This window comes from Bos grunniens, chromosome 17 (genome assembly GCF_055505025.1).
Source record: "Bos grunniens cultivar Pamir isolate PY7600 chromosome 17, Bosgru_T2T1.0, whole genome shotgun sequence".
In the NCBI taxonomy this organism is placed as follows: Eukaryota; Metazoa; Chordata; class Mammalia; order Artiodactyla; family Bovidae; genus Bos; species Bos grunniens.
In genome coordinates, this window is record NC_141181.1 from 60,702,156 (window position 1) to 60,728,953 (window position 26,798).

At 46.5% G+C, this 26,798-nt stretch overlaps 1 protein-coding gene across 4 annotated transcripts in view; it reads left to right on the plus strand.

Moving 5' to 3' along the window:
- TBX5 (T-box transcription factor 5) overlaps positions 1–25,738 on the plus strand; it is an 89,136-nt gene extending 63,398 nt beyond the window's left edge. For all 4 annotated transcript variants that reach the window (XM_086345979.1, XM_086345983.1, XM_086345980.1 and 1 more), the window contains exons 8-9: positions 13,361–13,587; positions 24,706–25,738. In XM_086345979.1, coding sequence (XP_086202105.1) covers positions 13,361–13,587; positions 24,706–25,283 — 805 coding nt within the window. In that variant the 3' untranslated portion in view covers positions 25,284–25,738. The remainder of the gene's footprint in view (positions 1–13,360; positions 13,588–24,705) is intronic.
- The last annotated feature ends 1,060 nt before the right edge of the window (positions 25,739–26,798 follow it).

The following is a 26,798-nucleotide window of genomic DNA, read 5'->3' on the forward strand; positions in this document are numbered from 1 at the left end:
GGTGGATTCTTAACCAGTGGACCACCAGGGAAGTCCTGGTGAATGGGATTTGAATCTGTTGAGAGGAAGGGCTTTCTGGGTTGGATCAGAGGAGTGCGCAGGGATCTACCCGTCTGGGGCTCTGGAGGAGGCATCAGACTCTAAAGATCTCTGAAAGTCAGCTGCCGTGGCACTGTGACAGGGAACAGTGTCCCTAGAAGCGTGGGATTCTAGTGGTAGAAGGGACCCTGGGAGGCAGCGTCTGGTTTAACCTTCCTGCTTTTGCAAAAAAGAAAACTGCAGCCTGGAGACTCATTTGTTTTTATTTTTTTAAATTAATTTATTTTAATTGGAGGCTAATTACAATATTGTAGTGGTTTTTGCCATACATTGACGTGAATCAGCCATGCGTGTACATATGTCTCCCATCCTGAACCCCCCTCCCAGAGACTCATTTATTTATTCAGTTTTGGATCTGTTGCTTTCTTCTTCAGCGGACACCCATTCTTTCAGGGCTTACTCTGTGCCAGGTCCTGAGGATGCAAAGGTGAATCCATGCACCGAGGGGCAGGGTTCACTGATGCTAAAGCAGGCTCTCGAGCTGGGGTCCTGGCTAGCACACTGATGAGCCCTGGGGCTCCCCTAGCTCTATCTCCTCATCTGTAAAAGGAAGATAATTATAGCACCTACCTCCGGGGCTGTTGCATGGATGAGGTGAGGTAATATGGGTGTCCTAATTACTATTGCTATGCAATGAATGATTCCATTCCTAAATTTCCCATCTACTAGCTGCGAAACCCTGGGCTCTGAGCTGGCTCATTATCGCTGCATGAGACTCTGAATCCAGGACAGCCAGAGCTCCAGCACTTCGCTTCCAACACCTCTGCGCCCACGCAAAGGGGAGGACGTACAAGCAGCCTCGGTCCTCCCATGAGGAGCTCAGAGACCATCACAGTGCTCCAGATTTTGTCCACTTAACAACCTACTCCCGCTCAGGAATGCTCCCTAAATGCTGCTTAGGGCGGAAAAGCCAGGCATCGCTCGTTGTCACTGTGCCCAAAGAGAAGCCAGAAATCCCCAGGGAGGCGCTTGGGTTTAGCTCAGGGTTTGGGGGTTGGGAAGGATGCCTCTGAACAGGTGTGATTGCTGTCAGGTTTTGGTGGGGACGGCTGCAGGTATCTGACGGCCAGACAAGGCTGGGTGTTCAAGATGGCACACCCCCAAGACTGCAGTTAATGCTGGCTTTTGGCTGGGAGCCCATCTGGGTGGTCCCCTGGAGCGTGTGCATGTGGCCCATCCAGCATGGACTCCCTCCATGGTGGCGAACTGTCCTTGGACAATCTTGAGAGGGCCTTTGCTTACTACACCTTGGGAGCCTGTTGCATCTCTTCTGCTACTTGCTGTTGGTTGAACAAGACTCACTAATGGGCTCAGATTCCAGGAGAGCCAGGGATCCTCCCTCTAGACAGAAGGAAGCCAGAGAGTGTGCCTGGGTGATTTAACACTGCCCCAGCTTGCCTAGGAACGCCTGACACTATCTCTGGGCTGGAGTGACCCTGGATCATGTCAGGAGGAGATGGGATCCATTCCCTCTTGAAGTCTGAGGCCAGGTTGACACCCAGTAAAGGTGCAGATACCTGGCAGTGAGCATCTTCACGATAGAAGGAATCACCTGTCTGCCCCGGCAGGCTACACCTGGTCTTTCTGTAAAGACAAACCTCAGAATAGGAACAGGCAGCAGCAAAGTGCTTCCTTGGGCACTGCTTGCTTTAATTCACACAGTGTGGCTGTGACTCATGCCTGGCCTTTCTGGCATACAAGCATTTGTGGAGCATGATGGGGAGACTGGCAGCGCCCAGCGGTGGCAGCTTCAGAGCTCTTCATGGGAGAATTGAGGTTGTCTCTTCCTCAGTCTTCTCGTGGACTGCCGATGCCTTGGCAGGAAGTAATCTCCAGAGCCGGGGTCCCTGGAGTCTCTGGTTAGCCTGTAAAGACTGATACCAAAGTTCCAATATTTTGGCCACCTGATGTGAAGAGCCGACTCATTGGAAAAGACCCTTATGCTGGGAAAGATTGAGGGCAGGAGGAGAAGGGGGCGACAGAGGATGAGATGCTTGGATAGCATCATCGACTCAATGGACATGAGTTTGAGCAAACTCTGGGAGATAGTGAAGGACAGGGAAGCCTGGTGTGCTGCAGTCCATGGGGTCACAAAGAGTTGGACACGACTGAGCGACTGGAAAAGAACAGCAACCTGAGAGCAGATAGGAGAGCCAGGAGTCCAGGTTGTCCCAGGTAGAGCAAATAGGTTTTGTCAGCTCCCGGCTGGGGGCATCTCTGTCCACCCACTTAAGAAACAGACCATTGTCCCCTGACTCTGCAGGGTAGGTCACCTCCTCCTCATCCACCTTATCTAAGACCCCTTTGGAAAATCCAATTAAAGCAAGAACTCTGAAAAACTCACAATATATAAATAGAAGACAAAATGTCAAGCAATTTTGAGGAATTTATAGGGTCTGGGATCCTTAAAAGCTTAAAATCCAGGACTTTCCCTGGTGGCCCAGGGGCTAAGATCCTGTGATCCCAGTGCAGGGGGCCGGAGTTTGATCCCTGGTTGGGAAACTAGATCCCGAGTACTGCAACTAAGACCTGGCACAGCCAAATAAATAAACAAATATTAAAAAAAATTTTTTAAACCTTTTTAAAAAAGGTTAAAATCCTTGCACTGGAGCCATCCCTTCTTTTCCAGCAACCACCCCCCGCCCCCATCCCTGCCTTCCTAATTTTAAATGACTATTCAGCTCCTAACTTCAAATGGTTATTTTTCAAAAAGAAGGCTCAGCGCTCTTGTATTCTCATGCTTGTGGTTAAAGCTGATGTGCTTAGTCACTCAGTCGTGTCTGACTCTTTGCGACCCCATGGACTATAGCCTGCCAGGCTCCTCTGTCCATGGGGATTCTCTAGGCAGGAATACTGGAATGGGTTGCCATGCCCTCCTCCAGGGGATCTTTCCAACTCAGGGATCGAACTTGGGTCTCTGATGTCTCCTGCATTGGCAGGCAGGTTCTTTACTGTCTGAGCCACCAGGGAAACCCATGGGGATGTCCAGTTAATGAGATCTGATCTCCAGGACAGCGAACGTTCTGGAGGTGACATTAACTCCTCACTCCTTGCTGTACTTTTGGCTATGCCTGTGGCTTCTCCCAGGAAAGTGTGAATTTATGTAAAACAAGAAGGCTCTTTATGTTTGGGAGGCCAAGCCAGCCTAAGTTGTAAGTGGAGGTTTGTTCCGAGAGGTCTCACCTTGGTCCTGGTTGTCCATCATTCATCTGCAGCCCCACACCCAGCTCTCTGCTCCCCCAGTGAACCTGCTCTTCAGGGACAGTGTCTGAGGGTAAATCGCCCGTAAGCGTTGTTTCTCAAACTTTTGGCAGACATCACAATTAGCTGGGGGTGGGGAGGCTGGTGAAAAAAGCAGGTTTCTGGGTCTCACCCTTAGAGGTTCTGAATCAGTGGCTCTCGGGAGAAGGTACAAAACTGTCCTTTATCAAGTTATTTGATGGAGGAGTCCCCTGGTCAGACCTGGATAATTTCTTGGCCCTACAAAATGAGCAAAGACGTGCAGAAAATAATGTGTGACCTTACCTTCTGGAAACGGAGCTCATGGGCTGGGCTATTTTATAAAAAGGAACCCGTTTCTCTACTTGGTGGCCAACTTTGGCTGAACATTGGAAATCCCGAGAGTGTGTCCAATGTTGTATTATGAAAAATGTAAGACATATAGAAAACATGGAAGAATTGCATGGAGACCACCCATATACCCACTGATTTGGTTCTGTAATTAATATTTTGCTATATATTTGCTCTATCACACATCTGTCCACTGATGTATCTCTCCATCCACCAATCCATCTATTTATCTTTTCATCCATCAATGCATACATACATTTATCCATCCACCAATCTACCTTTTCACCAGTCCATCCATCCATCCATCTACCATCTTATTTTTTTAAATTTCTATCTTATTTTTTTTTCTCAATAATAGAACTATTTTATTAAACATATGAACACACTTATTTTGTACAACACGCATTTCTTTCTTTCCTCTGCTGCAGGAAGCCAGGCTCTAGAACCCCATGTTTATAAAAATACACTTTGGCAGCTACTATGGCAAGGTGAAAAAAGTGCAATTCCGAAAGTAACAACACAACCAAAGTGGGGAACAAAAAAGGCAGAGCTGAGTGGGCCCAGCGCTGCTCATCTTCTCTCAAGAGGCAACAATTTAAGAACAGAAACTCTTGAGCGTTATTTAAGCAGTACTGCCCAACTCTCTTGGTAGCATCTCTCTTTCAATTCCATTTATCTTGATGTTGTAACTAACTAATCTGTTACTTCTTTAAGAAATTCTGCCCTGGTTTATATCCTTTTCAGTGGCCCATATCCCTTTGAGCTTCAAAAACACACAAGTCGCTCAGTCATGTCCGACTCTTTGCGACCCCATGGATTGTAGCCCACCAGGCTCCTCCGTCCGTGGGATTTTCCAGGCATGAATACTAGAGTGGGTTTCCGTTTCCTTCTCCATAAATTTACTTTTTAATTGGAATAAAACTGCTTTACGTTGTTTGTGTTGGTTTCTGCCATACAGCAATGCAAACTGGCCATAATTATACATATATCACCTCCCTCTTGAGCATCCCTCCCCTTCCCCATTTTTTTGGATGTATTTCACACTCAGTTGCATTTGTGAGTACCTTTCATCCTTGTATACTTCAGTAGACATGCCATTAACACGGATTCAATTTTTGTTCATGATTCTGTTTCAGGTAAAGTCTACATACCGTGAAATGCACAGATCTTAAGTACACCATTCACTTCTTGACAAATGCATATACCTGTGAAACCCAAGTCCTTATCATAATATAAAACATTCCTTCACCCAGAGAGTTCCCTCATGCCCCTTCCCGGTTATTCCTCTTCTACCTCCCCACCAGAAACAATTAATATTGTGATTTTTTAAAAAACTGTCAGGTTTGTCTGTTATAGAATTTTATATAAAGGAAACCATATACTATTTACCCTTTGCATAAGGCTTTTTTCTCCTGGGGAGAACTAGAGATCCTGGGACCCCTTTTGAGTAGCAGATGCAAGTATGGACTTATCCTTAGAAAAACTGACAAGCTCTAATGCTCTGGTATTTGGGATGGCATGGGGAGTGGAATTCATAAATCAGGTGAAGCCTTTGCAAGGTAAGAATGTTTGCTTCAAAATATAATCACGTGGTGTATAAGCTGGGGTTTATGGAGCAATGTGTCTCCAATATATGCTAAGCCTTTCCAAGCATTGTATCGTTTGACCACCCAAAAAGGGGATGATTCTGACTATTCCCATTTTATAGACAAGAGACTGAGGCTCAGAGAAGGGAAGAACTTAGCCAGCCCCGCAGTGGCCAAATTGGTGGCTGTGTACCATCAAAGGCAGGCACATCTGTACAACCTGACTTCAGAGTCACAACTCAAAATGAGCACCCTAATATGAAGTTATGCAGAGATTTACTATGGGAACCCCAAGGTCGCCCACCAAAGTCGTCATGATGCTGGGTGCTCTTGGCCAGCGAGGGTGTTGTCTTTGAGTTTCTTTCTTTTTTCTTGGTCACGCCGTATGGCATGCGGGATCTTAGTTCCCTGACCGGGGATTGAACCCATGCCCCTTGAAATGGAAGCTCAGAGTCTTAATCACTGGACCGCCAGGGAAGTCCCAACCTTTGAGATTCTTGGTGCTGCTCACATCAGACAGCCCTGTTAGAATCAATGGTGGGAATTCATGTCACTTCTTCGTGTCCCCCTAGTCTGCCCAGTGAGATGGAGCAGCTAGAATTCACAGTGCTTTTCTCCACCTCCCTGGTGGGGTGAGACCTGAGTCATAAAATGGTTGCGAAGCACTTTGTAGATGAGAATGATGGGAGTGATTATTATTTGCTGAGCTAAAATCCCGCTTGGGGTGAACTGCCCCCATCCCTTGAGGGTCCATACACGTTAGATCGGAATCATTTCCCCAAGCGTATCAGAAAGTTAATAAATCGGGAAGGCTCTTGTGGGATGTGGGGGGTGTCCTCTTTTCATTCTGATCGCAGATTAAAGTGCTTGTGAGAGGAGGAATTTGCTTGCAAGAACAGATTTTACAGTCTCCAGCCTTGCCCTTGTGCACTGCTTTAGTGGTTGGAGAAAGGCTGCCAGAAACTGAGTAAGCATCGCCAGGGGAAAACAACAACAGAAACTCACCCCCTCCTCAGCACCCCAGCACCCCTGCCACCTGCTCCCGTGAAAAGGCCAATTCAGTCGGCTGCAGTGGAAAACATTCTCGGGGCCTTTCGTTAGCTGGCGGCCGGCTGCGATGCCGTTTGGCTGTGGATTTCAATATTCCCTTGTAACGTTTTACAACCCAGAGCCGGCGACAATGGCGTCATTCATTGCATCCGCTCACGTGGAACAGAATGTGAGAGAGTGGTGGAGCTGGGAGAAGCTGGTTGGTGGCCCTGGTACCCAGGGTAAACTGGGGTTGTCGGGTCCCTGTGTCCAGGCTGGGCAGATCGTGTCTGTGTCAGCCAGTGCAGTGGGATTTGACTTTTGGTAAAGCAGGAATGATGGACAGTTGGATCGGTAGAGGTTGATGTTACCTGATAAAACCAATACCTAACTCTAGTACCCTCAAAGATGCTCTGTGTGACAGAAGTGTCGTGTTGCCCTAGCAGTGATGGGAAGGCAACGATTGCCTATTATCAAGTGTAAGTTGGGAAAAGTTTTGGAATAGCACTGACCCCGGGTGCAGCTCAGCTTTACCTCTTCTTAGCTAGGTGTTCTGGGACCTCTCTGAGTCTCATTTCTTTTCTTTGTCTCTAAAGTAAATGTCATCATACGGATGAAATGGGATTCTTGCCAGGATCAAATGAGGGAAAGCATATAAGTCAACCACTGCAGTGGCTGGAGAGCTGCCCCCATGACTCAGTGGTAAAGAATCCGCCTGCAATGCAGGAGACCTGTGTTTGATCCCTGGGTTGGGAAGAGCCCCTGGAGAAGGGAATGGCAAGCCACTCCAGTATTCTTGCCTGGAGAATCCCCATGGACAGAGGAGCCTGGTGGATTACAGTCCATAGGGTTGCAAGAGAGTCAGACGTGACTGAGTGATTAAAAAACAACAGCCATGGCTGGAACAGTAGGATGCACAAAAAAACAATGTAAATGATAGGGAGGAAGATGAGGATGAGGAAGGTAGTGGTGATGGTGAGAATGGTCATGCTGATAATGATGATGTTGGTGAAAACAATAGCCCCCAGTTGCTATTCTCTTCCCAGACCCATGAGGGCTTTTCAACTGTCCTTTTAATTCTCTGCTGCCTGTATTCTTGAATGATGCTGCCTGTACACTTGAATGATGTAGAGGAAAATAGGTCATCTTCTCCTCATGGGGACTTTAGAGGCTTTTGCTGTGTTGCTACTCACGAGTTCCTTTGATTCGTGCATTGATGAGCCCAGGAAAAATGATCCTGGGAATTTCCTGGTGGTCCAGTGGTTAGGACTCTGTGCTTTCACTGTTGAGGACCCGGGTTCAATCCCTGGTTGGGGAACTAAGATCCCACAAGCCACGTGGCATGGTCAGAAAAAGAGAAATGATCCCAAATGGTGTTTATTGGGACCCTTTTCTTCTCTTTGCCTCTGTTACTCTATCCTGACTGAGAAGTCACTCCACTCTTCTATGCCTCAATTTTGACACCTGCCAGGTGGATTTGGGGATGTTGTATTGCAGACACCAGGGGAGACATGCGTGGTTGATGGTGGGGCTGATGTTTCAAGCTCCTGAGAGAGAAACATACTGAGAGGGACAAGTGGTTATTGAGATAATATGCCTTTCCCACTTCTGTGAGTATTAGTAATCAAAAACAGGATTTGGCTTTTCCAGAGGGTAATTTTGCAATCTGGCAGTGCCGGAAGGGAGAATTCCACGGAGTCCATTGATACATTCTCTTGTAAATTCCCTCAGCCAACATTTTTTAAGAGTTATTTTCTTTAATTAAAAAAAAAAAACCATCCCCATTAAGAATATCAAACTAAAAAGAGACTTCTCCTTCCCTATTGGATCTCTGACAGCCTACTACTCGAACTAAGCAAGATTTAAATTGAATTGCTAGCAAGATTTGCAACTTTTTTGTTTTATTATTATAATGATTTTTCTTCTTCTTCTTTTTTTTTTCCATTACGTAGCTTCAGCTGCCAAGCGAGAACTATAAAGCTAACTTCATTCCTTTCAGCCTCCTGGCCCCAGGGGGAGAGTCTGAGCAGTGGAGCTGCTCAGTATGGCTCCAGCTTTGGTTCTGAAATGACACAGTCCACAGGAAGGCTGGGCTAGGAAACCCCAGGGTGTCATGAGTGTGTCTGTATCCTCACGGAAACTTGGCAGACACTCTGTTGTCCCGTCTGGTCACTCTGACGTGGTTTGTGATGACAAACAAAGGCAGGGGCCCAGAGTGGGAGATCGTCACACCCCTGAGAGGTGGGTGAAATGAGAGAGGAGTCTTAGGCTCCAAACCCCTGCACCCCTAAAAGCATATTATGTTTTAAAAATGGAAAGAGGTCAGTAGGAAATTGTCTAGAAGTAACTTGGAGACAGTTGGGTTAGAATTCTGGTGGTGTCTCTTTCTAGCTCTGGGACCCTGGGCAAGTTATTTCATCTCCCTGGGCCTCGGTTTTCTAATCTGTAAAATGGGGATAAGAGCAGTCCCCACTTCAGAGGGTCACAGAGAGGATGAAGGGGGTGAATGCAGCGTCCTTCAAAATGTGCTAAGCGTTGTGCTCTTTGTACGTGGTATAATTTCAGGTGTACTTTTAAACATTTCAAATAGGTAAGTGTTTTTATTTTAATTGCATTAGAGGACCTTGCACCACAAACCCTTTAATGTCATGGCTGTTATTACTCGGCGTAAGGCAAAGCTCATTTAGGCAAATAATTCATTTAAAAATGGAGTAAGGTGAAGAATGGTTGGTTCACAGCAAACATCATAGCTAAGTTCAGGATTTCCTGATTCGTATATCTTCTACAGAGGGATTCTTATCCTGGTTGGGGCCCTGGGCTCCTCTGGCAGTCTGGGGAAGCTCAGGGATCCCATCTCAGAAGAATCTGATTAAATGTGTAAAATAAGATGCATTGATTGCCAAGGAAGCCCATTATATTAACACAGAGTGATCAAACTCTTTTCTAAATGGCGACATAGTAACATATGCACTTCATAAATGTCTTAAGTAATGGGGACCTAGTAGCAGATTGAAAATAACTGTAATTTTGAAGTCATCATGAGCGTAAGTGGTATCTGGAGACCTGTACAGCTGCAGCAAGATGGGAAGTTATTTTGTTTCTGTTGATGACAGTCGCTAGGGCTGCTAACTCAACTGTGGCTTGATGCCGACACCCGTTACAGAAAGAGATACTGAATTCCAATTCAGGATTACTGAAAATAAAGACATCATCTTGAAAATCCAAGTTTACACCCATGAGTTTTTCCCCAAAGTTGAGACCTCCATGTTCAGGAGACAGGCTTATGGCACGGCTCCCTCCCGAGAAATTTTATGAGCTGGAAGCGCGAGTCATCTTGTAACGGCGGTCATGACAGCTTCTACTATGTGCCAGACATTTTCTAGAGTATGTTATTGGATAATTTCAACGATCTTGAGAGATAACTGATGCTCAGAGAGATGGACTGTCTTGTCTAAGATCACACAGCTGTTAAGATGGTAGGTCTGATACAGAATGCACTTTTGCCTGAATCTAATATCTTTTTTCTTCCCACTATACCCTGATTCTTAGATACTCAAATAAAAATCAGAGTTCAGTGAGTGGGTTATCAGGGAAGGGAAGGTGTCTGGGGGACTCAGGGCTGGCTGCTGTGGTTTCTTCAGATCATCTCTTTATTTCCCCATTTTGCAGGTGACGCTTAGCTAGGTGACCTGCTTTATCCTATCTCACTGAGTTGGCAAGGATATTGGACCAGGAGTGCTACAGGCTCAGTGGGGTGGAGGACCCAACGGAAGGTATTGCGTGAAAAATGGACATTTCAGGACTTTCCTGGTGGTCCAGTGGTTAAGATCCTGTGCTCCCATTGCAGGGGGCACAACTTCGATCCCTGGTTGGGGAACTAAGATCCCACATGCTGCGGGGCCAAAAAAAAAAAAAAAAAAAAAAGGACAAGGAAGCACTTTTTTTAAATGTTAAAAAAAAATTAGAAGGGACATTTCCCCAGAAGTAGCAGCTTTTCTGGATCCACAGATGACAAGATCAGATTCAAATCCTTTTCTGTCCTCCTCACTCCCAGGGACCTCTCTTGGGAGAAATGTGGGGGAAGCTTTGAATATCTTCTACTTCATTTTCATTTTGCTTTCCAACCAAGGAAGATCTTCCCCTGTGAATTTCACCTCTGTTTCCATTGCCTTTTGTTGCCCGAGGTGGTGTGGAGGGTGGGGGACGTGGGAGGATGAATGGAGAACCTGGAGGGTCACACGTTGTCGTCCAGGAGACTGCAAGCACTTCTTTTATCTTGCGTGTATCCCTCCTAGACTAGTCCTCCTGCTCTGCTGTGATTAAAATTATATTAATAGTTTATATAGTATTCTATTAACAGTTAGTAATAATTATTATTTTCAACACGGAAATATTCATCTAAACTTCATAAATGGTGGTGGTGGTTTAGTCACTAAGTCATGTCTGACTCTTGTGACCCCATGGACTGTAGCCTGCCAGGCTCCTCGTCCATGGGATTCTCCAGGCAACAATACTGGAGTGGGTTGCCATTTCTTTCTCCAGAAACCTCATAAATGCTCACTGTAAAAAGAATCAAACAATGCAGATGTGCAAAAAGTAACGTTTAGTAGCTCAGTCGTGTCCAACTCTTTTACAACGCTGTGGACTGTAGCCCGCCAGGCTTCTCTGTCCAGGGATTTCCTAGGCAAGAATACTGGAATGGGTTGCCATTTCCTTCTCCAGGGAGTCTTCCCGACCCAGGGATGGAACCCGAGTCTCCTGCATTGGCAGGTGGGTTCTTTACCACTGAGCCACGAGGAAAGCCTGCATAAAAGTAATAAGTTGATCTAAAAGTTCTCCCATAACCCCAGCTTCTGGAGGGACCATGTTATATCCTACCTCTTTGACTTCGTTTATCTTGCACAGATTTATGAATTTACTCATAAACAGACTTCTCATTATCTTCAAAGGTTGCATGAATATTCCACCATCTAGCTCTGTCAGAGTTGACTCAGCCATTAATGAGGACATTTAGACTGTTTCCAGTTTCTTCTCTTTGTTCTGGAGAAGGAAATGGCAACCCACTCCAGTCTTCTTGCCCGGAGAATACAGTGGGCAGAGGAGCCTGGACAGGCTGCAGTCCATGGGGTCGCAAAGAGTCAGACGTGACCAAACAAGTGAATACTTGCACTTTCATAGACCATGCAGTGGAGAAAAATCCTCATACTTACCTTCTTAGGAAAATCCATAGTAATGGGATTGCTTGGTCCACCTTATTAAAAATTTCAAAAATGAACGCCATCAGGAATTCCCTGGTGATCAGATGGTTAGAACTCAGTGATTTCACTCCCATGGCCCTGGGTTGAATCCCTGGTCTGGGAACTAAGATCCTGCAAGTTGCGTGGTATGGCCAAAAAAAAAACAAAAAAAACAAAGAGTGATATCATATTGCTTTCCAGAAAAGATGGGCTGATCACCTTATCCACGCTGTACTAGTTACTGTCCTGAGCAAGATATCCTTTCTGATCCCAAACACTGGCAGCCCTCTTCTCTTAGTGGATGTGAGAACGTTATGGGTTGGACTCTTCTCTTCTTTAACACCCTGGACATTTCTGTCAGTTATTCCTTTTACCTTTGAGCTTCTCTGCAAATTCTCACTCAGTCCCTCCTTCACTCACCTGGTTTCCTTTGGGGCTCTTGGTGATACTCAGCTCCACTTTCCTCCTTTCCAGGGCAGGTTTCTGTTGAATTGCCTGAGCTCTTATGAAGACAAAATAGGAATACCTGAAAGCTAAAGGGAAGGGAATGTGGGGGGACCTATCATAAAAGTGTGAGGGACCAGGAGTTTCCCTGGTGGTCCAGTGGTGAAGAATCCACCTGCCAATGCAGGAGACACGGGTTTGATCCCTGGTCTGGGAGAATCCGACATGCCGTGGAGCAGCTAAGCCCATGTGCCACAACTACTGAAGCCCACGCACCTGGAGCCCATCCTCTGCAGCCAGAGAAGCCCGTGCACCGTAACCAAAGAGTAGTCCCCGCTCGCTGCAGCTAGGGAAAGCCCATGCAGCAACGAAGACCCGGCACAGCCGGTAGATGAATAAATAAAAATAATGAAAAAGAGAGTATGAGGGACCAGATTTTGAGCGCCTTGGTAGAGGCTGTCCATATGGCATTGTATGCTGAGGTTTAGAAAGGCTGTGGTCCATATGGCATTGTACACTGAGGTTTAGAAAGGCTGTGGTCCAGTGGTGGAGATGAGACCCGACTCTGGACCTACCTCTCCTTAGATCCCAGGCTCTGTTCTCTATCTTCTCTGTCCTCTTTCTTTTCCTCTTCCTGCCCCCCTCCCCCACACTGTGTCTCCAAAACTGTGACAGTCCTGCTGACGGCTGTCATTTGTTGTGACAAATGCCACTGTAAGGCTTTCACATGTATTAACTCATTTCTTCTCTCAACAATCCTTTGAACCTAGATTTTGTTTATTATCCCTTTTTTACAGGTGGGGAACCAAGGGACAGAGAGGTGAAGTATTTTCAGAGGCAATAAGTACAGCAACTCAAAAGGAAATTCTAAGGCACAGGCAGCAAACTCTTCAGATTGGGGTGACCTGGATTTTTCTGTGACTACCCTAGATGGTCAGCTGCCATTCTTGATTAATGTTAGGGAAAGACCACAGCCCCATTTTAAAGATGGAGACCAAGAAGTTAAGTCTTAGTGACTTCTCAGCTCTTTAGCATTTGAATTAGGGAATGCAAAGACATCTAGAATAGGGTGAATATTTCAACTGACATGTCTTTGTTGATTTTTAGGAGGAATTCTGAACTGGGGGTGCTCATTTACCTTTTGGCATATGTATAGAGCTGTTCGTGAACCAACTTGCCTAATGTGTAAGACATGAAAAGATGGTGACCAAACGTATATGTCCATGACATAGGATGCACTTGAGCATAACCGTATCTCTCCATTCATCAAAGATCCCTTTGTTTCTTATTCTGTGGTTATTTTCTCCAGTGGATTCTTTGACCCTGTGGTTCAGACAATGAAAAGATCTCTATCATGCCACTGATCGATGTCATTTTGTATCTTCTCTCTTTCAGTAAAGAATATCCTGTGGTTCCCAGGAGCACAGTGAGACAGAAAGTGGCCTCCAACCACAGTCCTTTCAGTAGTGAGCCTCGAGCTCTGTCTGCCTCATCCAACTTGGGGTCCCAGTACCAGTGTGAGAATGGCGTGTCTGGCCCCTCCCAGGACCTCCTGCCCCCACCCAACCCGTACCCGCTGCCCCAGGAGCACAGCCAAATTTACCATTGCACCAAGAGGAAAGGTGAGTGCGACTGTGCTGCCCACCTGGCCACTTTCTTTTCTTCTTCTTTCCCTTGAAGAAAGGAAATCCACCTAACTACATGTGTATTTATTTTTAAAATGTAAGCAGTGCACTGAGAGACTGAGAGAATGTAAAAGAGTCAAACCATTCTGGTACAGCAAAAGATTCCTTTGACACATCTCTGCCAGGTTCTAGCCCCTTCCTTGAGGAAAGCTTATTTGAAATGTTCAGACGCATTTATTTATTTACACTTGCACGTACACACAAATACAGAGTTTTGCTTTTACTTTTAATTGTTGATATCATACTGTACCTATTTTGCAACTTGTATTTCTTAAAATTTTAGAATATATTGTATTTTTTTAACTTTTTATTTTATATAGGAATATAGTTAATGAAAGGGCTTCCCTGGTAGCTCAGCTGGTAAAGAATCCACCTGCAGTGCGGGAGACCAGGCTTCAATTCCTGGGTCGAGAAGATCTGCTGGAGAAGGGATAGGCTACCCACTCCAGTATTCTTAGGCTTCCCTGGTGACTCAGCTGGTAAAGAATCTGCCTGCAGTGTGAGAGACCTGGGTTCAGTTCCTCATTTGAGAAGATCCCCTGGAGGAGGGAAAGGCTACACACTCCAATATTCTGGCCTGGAGAATTCCATGGACTGTATAGTCCATGGGATCGCAGAGTCGGACACAACTGAACGATTTTCACTTTCATGGTTAATGAACAATGTTGTGTTGGTTTAAGGTGTACAGTAGAGTGAATCAGTCATACATATACATGTTTTGATTCTTTTTTAAATTCTTTTCCTATTTAGGTTGTTACATAATATTGTGTAGAGCTCCCTGTGCTCTACAGTAGCATACACTGTAGATGTCTTTTCATGACCCTAGAACAGCCTCATTCTTTTTAGCTGCTGAAAGGAAATATTACCCCAAAAGGATAAAGCCAAGTTTATGTTTTCAAGGGTAGTCAGGGAGTATGCTTTCAGAGTCTTGGTTGTATTATAAGCCTATAACTTACACTCCAGGGAACCTCCTTGGAATTTGATGTGCTATTTAGTCCTTGGGCAAGGTTTTTCCCAAGTGAATTCTGAGCTCTTCTTTCTTTTCCAGATCAATACCAAAAAAAAAAGAGAGGGAGAAAAGAAAATCATGATAGATTTTGCCTCCTGTGCATCCCCTCTTTAAATCTCCTAGGCTGTTGTCTGAGACATCTCATCATTTCCTTTGCCTAATGAGAAATGGATGACTTCTTCCTAAGCTATCTGAGTCCAGAGGGGAAGTTAAGGCAGGAAATTTCGGGTGGCACATTTTCCAAGGCAGAATCGAAGGTGTGGACGTGGGCAGTGGGGCCAGGGAAACAGATTCGAGTCTCAACTCTGCCACCCACTTCCTGGATGAGCTCAGGCAGGTATCTGGGCAGTGGGGCCAGGGAAACAGATTCGAGTCTCAACTCTGCCACCAACTTCCTGGATGAGCTCAGGCAGGTGTCCTAGCCTCTCCGGGCATCAGTTTCTCACTTTGTAAATGGTGCTAAGCTCCTGAAAGCAGTTGGTGCTTGGTGAGCACCCCATGGGTGGCAGCGAAGTGAATCCCAGGAGGAAGTAAAGAGACGGCTGCTCATTTAGGTGAAGGTTTGGGAAGACAGACATAAGGGGAGGGGACTGTGCAACCTCCTGCCTACACCTGTGATTTTCAGAGTCAGACTAGTGAGATAAATCTGACCTTTGCCATTTTCACATGTTTATGATTAGGGGAAAGTTACTTAGTCAGTGCCTCTAATCCTCACAACAGACCTCTGTAGATTGCAGCCCACAATTGGACCTGTCTCCTTGGCTTGGTGTGAGGAGGCTATGAAATCAGCGCTAGGTTGACTTAATAAACCAGCTCTGTTTTGCTCCAGACGGTCCATGGTCCCATCATCAGAGTGCTCCCTGTTGGATCTCAAAGCCCCATCAGCCAACACGACGCCTTTCAAAGTCCAGTGGTGCCTGGACCTTCTTTTTTGACCTGAGAAAAGGAACACAGTTTGGCTATTTGACATTTACCAAAGTCACGTTTTGAAAGAGGGAAGAGCTGTCATGGGTCCAAACATGGGGCTGGGGAGCTGACCCGGTGAGACCAGGCTTTCCAGACTTACCTGAAGCCCATCCAGACTCTTGGATCTGGAAGGCCTGAGCAGCATCAGCCCCTCAGACCCCCTGGCCCGACTCCCAGCACGCCCGCTGCTGGATGGGCTGGAGCCCAGATGCCTGCAATATGCCTCTTCAGGCACAATCAGGGGTTAAGAATGTCCTGTAGAGCATAGATCCCGGTGCAGAGATGCTGTTTCATATTATATTTCAGGGAGCCCTGCCGAGGTTCCAGGCTACAACCTTTTCAGGAACATTATTAAGTAGGCACTGTTATATAAACCCATTTTACAAATAGGGAACCCGAGGGAAAATTGTGAGCTGATAGTTGTTTTTTTTTCTTTTAATTAATTAATTTATTTTAATTGGAGGCTAATTACTTTACAATATTGTAGTGGTTTTTGCCATACATTGACATGAATCAGCCATGGGTGTACATGTGTCCCCATCCTGAACCCCCCACCCACCTCCCTCCCCACCCCATCCCTCAGGGTTGTCCCAGTGCACTGGCTTTGAGCGCCCTGTTTCATGCATCGAGCTTGGACTGGTGATCTATTTCACATATGGTAATATACATGTTTCAATGCTATTCTCTCAAATCATCCCACCCTTGCTTTCTCCCACAGAGTCCAAAAGTCTGTTCTTTATATCTGTGTCTCTTTTGTGGTCTAGCATATAGGGTGATGGTTACCATCTTTCTAAATTCCATATATATGCGTTAATATACTGTATTAGTGTTTTTCTTTCTGACTTACTTCATTGATGTTCTTTTTTTTAAAGCTACTTTAAAAAATATTTTATATATTTTTATTTACTTATTTATTTTGGCTGCATTGGGTCTTCGTTGCTGCGTGTGGGCTGCTCTCTAGCTGCGGCGCTTGGGCTTCTCATTGCAGTGGCTTCTCTTGTTGGGGAGCACAGGCTCTAGGGAGCGCGGGTTTCCGTATATGCAGCATGTGGGCTCAGTGGTTGTGGCTCCCAGGCTGTAGAGCACAGGCTCAGTTGCCCTGCGGCATGTGGAATCTTCCCAGACCAGGGATCGAACCTGTGACCCCTGCATTGGCAGGCAGACTCTCAACCTCTGGACCACCAGGGAAGTCCGAACTGATGGTTCTTAAAGGCAGAGTTTGAACCCACGCCTGGCCTGCAGACTCTGCCTGGACTGTGAACCATCACCGTACCTGTCTCCATTACCTTTGCTTATGAGCTGCAGTCTCCAAATTTCATCGTCCCACTAGAGATCTGCTCTTGAGATTGGGTCCTATTTGCTGATGAAGAGCTCACAGGTTTGAATTAAAGAGTTCTTTCAATTAAATTGATGCCAGACCTAGTTACAAAGAATCAGGGTGCTGTTTTAGGTTCGATATTGATAGCAGCATCCTTGGAAATGCACTCCTGGAGGATACAGGAGGAAGGCTTTGAATGCAAGGCTGTGAACCTCTTTGGGTGATGGGAGTGGTTGTCCTGCACGTGGTGCTTTGCTGGGATCCTTGCGTGAGCTTGGAATCAACTTGAGGTGGCCCCCAGGAAAGCTGGAGTTGGTGGCTGGTCCACTGCGGTCTCCCCCAGCAGCTGATACTTCCCAGCAGCATGATGGTGGGTAACTTGCTTCAGCTTTCTGAGCCTCAGCCAGCTTTTCTGCAGAATAGGGGAGGACAGTAGCGCTTACGCTGCAGGGTTGTCATGAGATGAAATGAGATAATCCCGGTGATGCACTTGAGAACCTGGTACCTATAAGTCCTCTACTGAAGGTGAGCTCACAGCTGCCCTGACTTTGGGAAACGCACACCGTTTCAAGCAGTTCAGACATTACTATGACTTGTTACTGACTTGTTTGATGGCAGTGGAAATCCAATGCTATGGAGATACACAAAGTGCTAACAGAAAGCAAAGTGGGGGACTTCCCTGGTGGCCCAGTGGTTGAGAATCCACACTTCCAATGCAGGGGACGTGAGTTCAATCCCTGGTTGGGAAACTGAGATCCTGTATGCCACGGGGCAGCCGAATCTGGGCATCATGCTGTAACAAAGATCGGACACAGCCAAATAAATAAGTGTTTTTAAAAAGTTATTAAAGAAAAAACAGCCAAGTGGATTATTGGACTAGAGTGGGGTGTCAGGGAAGAATTTCAGCTGAGGTCTATGGAGAGTGGGTGTCATATATGAGATTGGGGAGCCAAGTAGGTGTCTAGGCATAGAGAAGAGCAGACCCTTGGAAAATGGGGAGGCCCCTCTCACTGGGGGAGTGGACATAAGGCCAGCATGGTTTGAAGACAGAACAGGGAAGAGTGATGGGAGAGAAGGCTGCTGAGGAAGGCAGGACCAGCACAATGCTAGCCCTTGTGAGCCACTTTGAAGGGTTCGGATTTTATCTTATCTTTATCTTTATCTTTATCTTTAACACTGACGGGTGGCCTTTGCAGGGGCTTGAATCCATGAGGGATGTGATTTTGGTTTTGTTTTGAGCCAGTCCCTTTGCTGTGATTGAACTGATGCCAGGGATGGTTCATAGGCTCCAAGGTGTGTGAGATGGTGATGGCTCAGACCAAGGAGTGTGGAGAAGAGCTGGAGATGTCAGAGGAGTCAGGACGTTGCGACTGGTTGCAGATAACAAGGTGAAGGATTGCCCCCTCTTTGACAGATGTGGACCCTGAGGCTCAGAGAGATGGAATAACTGGCACAGAGTCACCCAGCGAGTAAGCAGCTCCGCCCCCTGATTCATTCTGAGGTCTGTGCACTTGGGGTGCAGGGCTCATTTTACCTTTGCAGAAACCTCTGCCCCTCTTGCCTCGCTCTACCCAGAAAAGACAGCTCCTAGGGACAGAGAACATTCCAGCCAAGCTCCATCTGTCCTGCCTGCCTGCCTCGGAGACGACAAAAAGCAATTCATCATCAGCCTCCATTGTAAAGCGATAAGGAATCAGCCAAGGTTTCCTTCCAGTTTGGGACTCCCGTTAAGTGATAACTCCATGGGTGGCTTCTCTCCCACCCCGGCCCCTGCCTGCCCCACTATCTGACTTCCCCTCATTGTCTGTCTCCTTTCCAACCGGCCCAGGAGGCAGCCCCAGTGAAATGTCAAAGGACCAGGCCAGCCGGGGGGCCCCTTGTGTTTGGACCCAGCTGTCTCCAAACTATCTCTCCTGATGGGAGGAGCTAAAAAAGCTGGGAAAGTGTTTTATCAACGCCACTCAATCACATCCAGTTCACCCGGGCCTGGGAGACCACTTGTCTGTCTTTCTCTCTCCTTCCCACCCTGACAGCCCTCCCCAAGCACTGGAAACCAGAGGCGACCCAAATAAAGGTTTTAGCAAAGCCAGTTATTGCACTGGATACTGAGAAGGAAAGGGGAGTGAAATTGGGTACCGTTAAGGGCTTTGCATTTCCTCAGCCTCCTTGGTTTTTAGAGCAACCCCACACCCTTTCCTTCACTGGAGTCTCCCTGTAGTCTTTGAGTCACAGGAGATGCCTTCCACCCCTGTGGCAAATAGGAGGCAAATAGAGGAATAAGAGCTTGGGATAGATTCCCAAGGTTATATGGCTGATGAGTGGCCAATCCAGGCTGCAGTCATCAAATAAATATTAATGGCACACTTTATACCAGGCACTGTGCTGTATGCTGAAGATAAGGGGAGAGAGATGGCAAAGGTCTCTATTCCCAGGAAGCTTGTATTCTCACTGGGGGAGACTGATAGCAAGCAAGTCAGTACATCCCATGGCTTTGGATAGTGACTCACTGAGATTTGAACTGGAGTCTTTGATTCCCAGTCTTCCCACAGTACCATCCAAGTTCTTTTTACTTTAAGGTTAAGAGCTAACACCATGGGGACAAACACATACATACCAATCCATCCATCCATCCAACTATCTATCCATCTGTCTGTCCATCCATACATCTGTTCATCCACCTACCCATCCATTCATCCATCTGTCCTTCCATCTATCTATCTGTCCATCCATCTATCCATTCATCTGTCCATCCATCCATCCACCCATCCATCCATCTATCCACCCATCCATCTATTCATCTACCCATCCATCTATTCATCCATCTGTCCTTCCATCTATCTATCTGTCCATCCATCTGTCCATCCATCTATCCATCCATCCATCCATTCATTCATCCATCCAAAGAATCAAGGTTACCACCTGTTCATAGTCTCTGAACACAGTGGGTTTCTTGAAGGCTGGAAGGCTGGGGCCATCTATCAGAAAGAGCACTGTTCAGAGTCATAAGGCCTGAATTAGAGTTCTACTTCTGACTTGGCAAAGGTCACTCGGCTAAGGAGTGGCATTTCATCTCTCTGCCTCCAGTGTCTTTATCTGTGAAGACTCCCCCACAATCTTTCATCTGAATGAACTCCATCAGCAAGGGAAGTGACCTGTTTGGCAATGGTGAAAATCTTTGCTCAATGGGATCAGAGATTTGAAATTAGCTTTATGAGTTTCCTAGCTCTGGAGTTCACCCAAATACCTTCCAGTATTGGACGACCTTCACAGAGCCGTCTATCCAGTCTTCCAAGAGGGGAAAGAGAGTAGAATTGTATTACTTGGACAGATAAGATTGGAATACTTAGTTTAAATACAAGGAAAATAGAAACTAGACTGCACTATTATTATCTCAATTCCTACATGAAATTTATCTATCATCTTCATGTATAATGGGTTTCCCTGACTGCTCAGTGGTAAAGAATCTGCCTTTGATACAGGAGCCTCAGGAGACTCAGATTTGATCCCTGGGTTGGGAAGATCCCCTGGAGAAGGGAATGGCACCCCACTTCAGTATTCTTGCCTAGAGAATCCCACAGACAGAGGAGCCTGGTGGGCTACAGTCCATGAGGTCTCAAAGAGTTGGACACGACTGAAGTGACTTAGCACATTAGCACCCTGTGTATAATACAAACAAGATCTGAGATTTGAAGGTCTAGTGGTTTGCCCAAGGTTATGTATCCAGTGAGTCAAGAGACATAACTCAGTGCCCTAAAATCTGTATCCTGGCTTCATCATTAAAGCCATTTTATCCAGAATCAACAACATCCGGAAACATGCCAGGCACTAGGGTTTTTCACGATGTGGTGTGGTGATCGGTGGTAAGAATCAGGAAGAGCTTTACTGTTATCCAAGGGACTCAGCTGGGTTTTGGACATTTGAAGTGTAATTGACCACCCATATACAGCTTTCTGAAAGCAAGCTGTGGACTCATCTCATCAAGGACTTGACCTTTGACTGCAGCCCATTCCCTCAACTGTGGAAGATAAGCAGGACTCGGCTGGGACAGATGTATTTGCTGTTGATCAGTTATCAGGCTTCCAATAAAAAGATAGAAACCAAGCCATCACAAAAATAAACACAGAGATTACATCCCAAGCATTTATCGTGACCAGTGTGAAGTTTTGATCCTGGCTTTGGAATTTTGTTAGAGTATGATGAGGATCAAGAGAAACTGGAGAATGCTTAAGTCCTGTTTCCGTCAATAACCCAGCATCAAGTTTTTCTTAGGACTCTGCATCAGATCTTTGGAGTATTAAGCCTTGGAATGTGTAATTTTACGATTTTCAAAAATGTGGCTCTGGCCTTTTTCATATTATCCTTCCTTGTTTTACTTGTAACCAATCTGGAAGGGGATCAGAAACTTGGGACTGGTTAGTTTGCCTTTTTTTTTCTCTTGCCAAGGGTACCCTGCAGCTGTACTTTCTATTATTGAAAAGGGGAACACCCTGGTTAAATGGAAAACCCAAAGGTTATTATTCCAGCAACAATGGAAACATTCAGATTTATGGATCTGAGGGGTGGAGGGAAGGAAGAATGGAGGGAAGGAATTGAAGGAGGAGGTGGCCAGGACAAAAATAAATAAATAAATGGTGTGTAGCAGTGTCCTTAAGATGCCCCCAAAATACTGGGTTGAAAAGTGAAAAATATGGACCCTTGCTCATCTGGATGTCTTCAAACATCTGGATGGTTGGCATCATATAGCTAGAACACCTGGAGGAAAGATGATTGCATTTTTCAATTTTTGGGGACCAGTGTTTGAGTATCCTATGGGTCCCAGATGTGTCCCAGAAAGTTTAGCTGAAAATAAGCGCTTGCTATTAGATGGGTAAAACCTAGATGTGAAGATACACGTTTGGGGGGAGATTTCGGAGGTACCTGGGGGTATCACCTGGAGAATGATGAGAGTGGAGGTGTTGGGTGGAACCCACATCCAAGCTACCCTAGTTGGCATGGGCTCTTGGCTTATAGTCCAGTGCTAAGCCGTGGGACTTACTGGGGGGAGAAGACTGACTTGAAGATTTACCCCTAAGGACTACCTGCTCATCACAGTGTCAGCCTCCTGCTCTTGTAGGTCCTGCCCTCGTTCCCTTGCCCCTGGATGGGGAAGGATGGAGAGGAGCCAAGGATGTGCTCTGAGCAGGACCGCAGCAGTTGACCAGCGCCTGGTAGGGGCTTGGTGAGGGCTAAGTCAGTATTTGTTGGGAGGCTGAAGGAGTGGCATTGGATAGGAGAAATCTAGAGAGCTGGAGGCAAGGTGCGGTCGGCAAAGTGAATTAGTCATGTCTTTGATTTCAGCTTCCACTCCTTCCCAGCTGCATGGCCTTGAGCAGGTCACTTCTCTGAGCTTTGGTTTCTGCCTCTTAGAGCCGAGAATGAGAACAGCCACCTCGAGGAATGACGGTGAGATTGGAGTTAGGTCACTTAGTAGGTGTTCAATAAATTCTAGCTCTTATTTCCTTCCTTATTTAGTCCTATGTCCTGCCATCAACCATCATTGTGCTCACAGGTGTGGGAGTGTCCCAGGGTTTCACTTTTCTTCACACCCCAAACATGGCATATTTCCTTTTTTTTATATAGACTTTTTTTTTTTTTTAAGAGGCAAGTATGTTCTTTTATTGTAAAGTTTAGGCATGAAAGATAGAGTGGCTTACCCAGACCGTATCACCATTTGACAGCACAGCTGGGAAAAGACTCTGTTTTCTAAGTCTAGTTCTCAATTATTATCGGCATATTTCTTGGTGTTGTTCATTAGAAAGAGATCGGAAGTGAGGAAAGAAAAATCTCCAGCTTGGGGAGTAAAATCCCAGCCAAGGAATGAATCCGTGTGAGGTTTATGCCTCAGTAGAAACTCCCTAGGACTGCTTCCCCTGAAGGAAACACCTGGAGGTGTGTTATTACGGAGGGGGTCTGCCAGGACACAGGTGGTGTTACCCTGGCAACACGAGCTGCCCTGGGTGATGGATACAGGAGATTTCCATGCTCGATACTATTATGCCTGAGTTGCGCAGTGAGGTAAGTATTGCTGACTCTGATTCGAAGATGGTAAAAAGGAGTCCCAGAGATGGCAGATACCTTGGTAGTATCCCACCGATATTAAGTAAAAGGGCCAGAGTCAGGCTCATGCATGTCTAGGTTTTTTAACTGAGGTCTGCATCTTAGGGAGTCTTTGAGCCCCTTGAAGTTGTATGCATTGCTTTTGTCTATGCCTACAGTTCTCAAAATGTTGTCCTTCAGTGTTTTTTTCCTAGGAGAGAGCCCAACACTTTTGTTAGAACCCAAGGGGGTCGGTGACCCCAAAGTAGTTAAGGGAGACCCTCTTTCAGAGACAGAACTCTCTATCCATTGCTCTCTCTTAGGGATTAATTAGTGCCCACAGGAGGGAAGTGACTTGCTTGGCGAGGAAACGGTGACACAGTAATTGTACTGTACCAATTACCGTGTCCATTACCAACTCCACCGATCCTAACTAGGCCCTTCCTTGTTCACATGAGATGTCAGGAAGGGGTTTGGGGATTCATTCCAGTTTCCATCCATGAATCCGTCTGTCCACTCACTGTTCCATCCATTCCAGAAGTATCTGCTGCATGTCTTAATGTCTAGCATGGATTGAAGAGCAGGGATTTTATCATCAGATTCCTAGGATGCTAATCCCAACTCCGCTGTTTATCAGCCATAGAGGACCATGGGCAAGATTTTTTTATTATTGTTGTCGTTCAGTCACTCAGTCATGTCTGACTCTTTGCGACTCCATGGACTGAGCACACCAGGCTCCCCTGTCCTTCGCTATCTCCCGGAGTTGGCTCAGATTCATGTCCATCGAATCGGTGATGCCATCCAGCCATCTCATCTCCTGTCATCCCCTTCTCCTTACAGTCACTTTACAACGCCATGCTAGTTTCTCCTGTACAGCAAAACGAATCGGCCTCACATATGCATGTATCCCCTCCTTTTTGGACTTCCTATGCAGGTCACCATGGTGCATCAGGCAGGTTTCTCAACCTCTGTGTGTCTCCTTTCTCTCGTCTGTAAGATGAGGATACTAAGAAAACACACCTCATGGGGTTGTTGAGATTAAATGGGTGACCTCATGAAGAGTACTCAGAACGGTGACAGACAGTAAGCCCTGTAGTGTTTTTATTGTTATGGTTGATGCTGTTGTTATTGTTATTAGGTATAAGCCCCAGGTTCTGGGAAGATAGTGGTGGGTGTTCCAGACCATATGTTGCCTTCCTGAAATTTACATGCTGGGGAGGAAGAGAATAATAATAATTGTCATTTATTGAACGTTTCCTTGTACCAAGCTCTGGACTAAGTACTTAAGCTATATTTTCCTATTTCATTAGAGCTTCCCTTTCTAGTGCCGTTATGACTCTTTCCATTTTATAGGTGAAGAAACTGAGCTCAATCTCCCCAGCTTACTAGAAACTATACAAAGCGTCTTCTATAACAATTGCATTAATGTTCTACTGAGGGAATACACTGAAATTTATTTTTTAAAAAAGAAACTGGGCTCGGAAAGGTCAAACTGTTTGCTTAGGGCTCCGTAGCCCAAAGTCTTAGCCGTGACAGGCCATCCCCTTAATGATCAGAACGGAGGTTGGAGCTAATCATCTTCCAGACTTAATCCTTCCATCCTTGGGCCAAATGGCTGTCTCAGCCTTGAGCTGTGGGGTGGCTGGTCCCTGGCCTCATGGGTGTCTGTCGTCCTGTCTTCCCACAGATGAAGAATGTTCCAGCACAGACCATCCCTATAAGAAGCCCTACATGGAGACATCACCTAGCGAGGAGGACCCCTTCTACCGCTCTGGCTACCCCCAGCAGCAGGGCCTGGGTGCCTCCTACCGGACAGAGTCAGCCCAGCGGCAGGCCTGCATGTACGCCAGCTCCGCGCCCCCCAGCGAGCCCGTGCCCAGCCTGGAGGACATTAGCTGCAACGCCTGGCCCAGTATGTCCTCATACAGCAGCTGCACGGTCACCACCGTGCAGCCCATGGACAGGCTACCCTATCAGCACTTCTCCGCCCACTTCACCTCGGGGCCCCTGGTCCCCCGGCTGGCCAGCATGGCCAACCACGGCTCCCCGCAGCTCGGAGAGGGAATGTTCCAGCACCAGACCTCCGTGGCCCACCAGCCTGTGGTCAGGCAGTGCGGGCCTCAGACTGGCCTCCAGTCCCCAGGCAGCCTTCAGGCTTCGGAGTTTCTGTACTCTCACGGTGTACCAAGGACCCTGTCCCCGCATCAGTACCACTCCGCCGTGCACGGAGTCGGCATGGTTCCAGAGTGGAATGACAACAGCTAAGGCCAGGCCTGCTCCTCTGCTGCCATTTCCAGAGGGAGGGGAGAGAGTGGGAGAGAGAGACAGCCACAGGGAGAACCCCACGGAAGAGATGTCTCATTTCACCCTGCATTCACGTCTGCACTTGAGAACTGCCCCTGCCCCCACACCCCCCACCCCGACACTGATGTAATCAGTCGCTTGAAACCACAATTCAAAAAATGTGACTTTGTTTTGTCTCAAAACTAAAAAACGACAAGAAGAGATGAGTCCCCACCCTCCCCCGCCCCCCTCCACGACCACCACCCTCCTCGACCGGCCACAATCACACCACCTCCAGGACGCCCTCCCTGATTTCTTCTTTTGGACTCCAGAAAGTCCTGCCTCCTGGAGTGTTTGATCCTCATGCGTAGTTGGAGTCCTTCCCTGTCTTGGTGTTAATGTTGACGTTGTTATATAATAAATAATAATATATTTTTTTTTCTTTCAATTTTCTTAATGGGACCCAGTCCCTTATTTGGGGGAGGTCTGAGGCAAGTATGTTTCAAGATATGTACTTGTGGGGTTCCCCTCAAATACTCCTCCAACCCCCCAAACCTAAATTGGCCACCCTCCCTCTTGACTAAGAAATTACCTACCTCTGCCAGGGATGTTTCTGCCAAGCTTCCCTGCGCCCCAGCTTCTCTCTGATCTTGGCCTCCCTTCCCCATCCTCACGGAGCCCAGGTTTGCCTCCTGCCCACCAGTGGGGTCAGGATAACGCCCGACTCCATCTGGCGTCCTATCTCACTCGGCCCTCCCGTCTCCGCGTCCTTCCCGCCCGCTGAAACGTGGCCTATACCTTCCCAACCGGAAATCTCGCTTTGAAAAACTTAAAAAGCCCCGGTTTACATGCGGGCAGAACTGTGATAAGGAAGGCGCAAGCTCTGTGCTGACAAGCGTTGTGAAAAAGCCAAAATAAATATTCGTCCTGATAACCAAAAAAAAAAAAAAAAAAAACAACAAAGCCAGCCCCCAGCTTCCAAACCTCCATCACCGCCGCCGATGACCCAAACTGGATACAAAAGCACCACCACCATCCCTAAAGAAGAAGCCAGACTTATTCACTGAGGCGCGTTCTCCAAAGACATCACACCAGCAGCAAATGCAGACCCTAAACTGTGGTTACTGAAAGCAGAAAATGGTATTAAAAGAAAGTGTGTAAGTAAAACGTTATTGCAGGGTTCTTCAGATGTAATATTTTACTGGTACTATTTATTTATAAATAGGAGTTCTAATTAAGTAATAACCTGAAACGGAATCCAGCATGGGAGCTGGCCAAAAGCTTTTAATTTTATTGATACTCAAAACCAAGTTTGCATTTTTCCTTCCCTTTCAAATGTGCTTTGCTTTCATGATTAAAAAAAGTTATTGTGTTTTTTTTTTTAAACTGACCCTAATAAAGAGAACAGGGTAATATGTGAGACTGCGTATGTTCAAGTACGTAAGAGTGTGTGAGTCTGTTTGTCATTCAGTGTCTTTCTGCGATTATGTCTTTTTA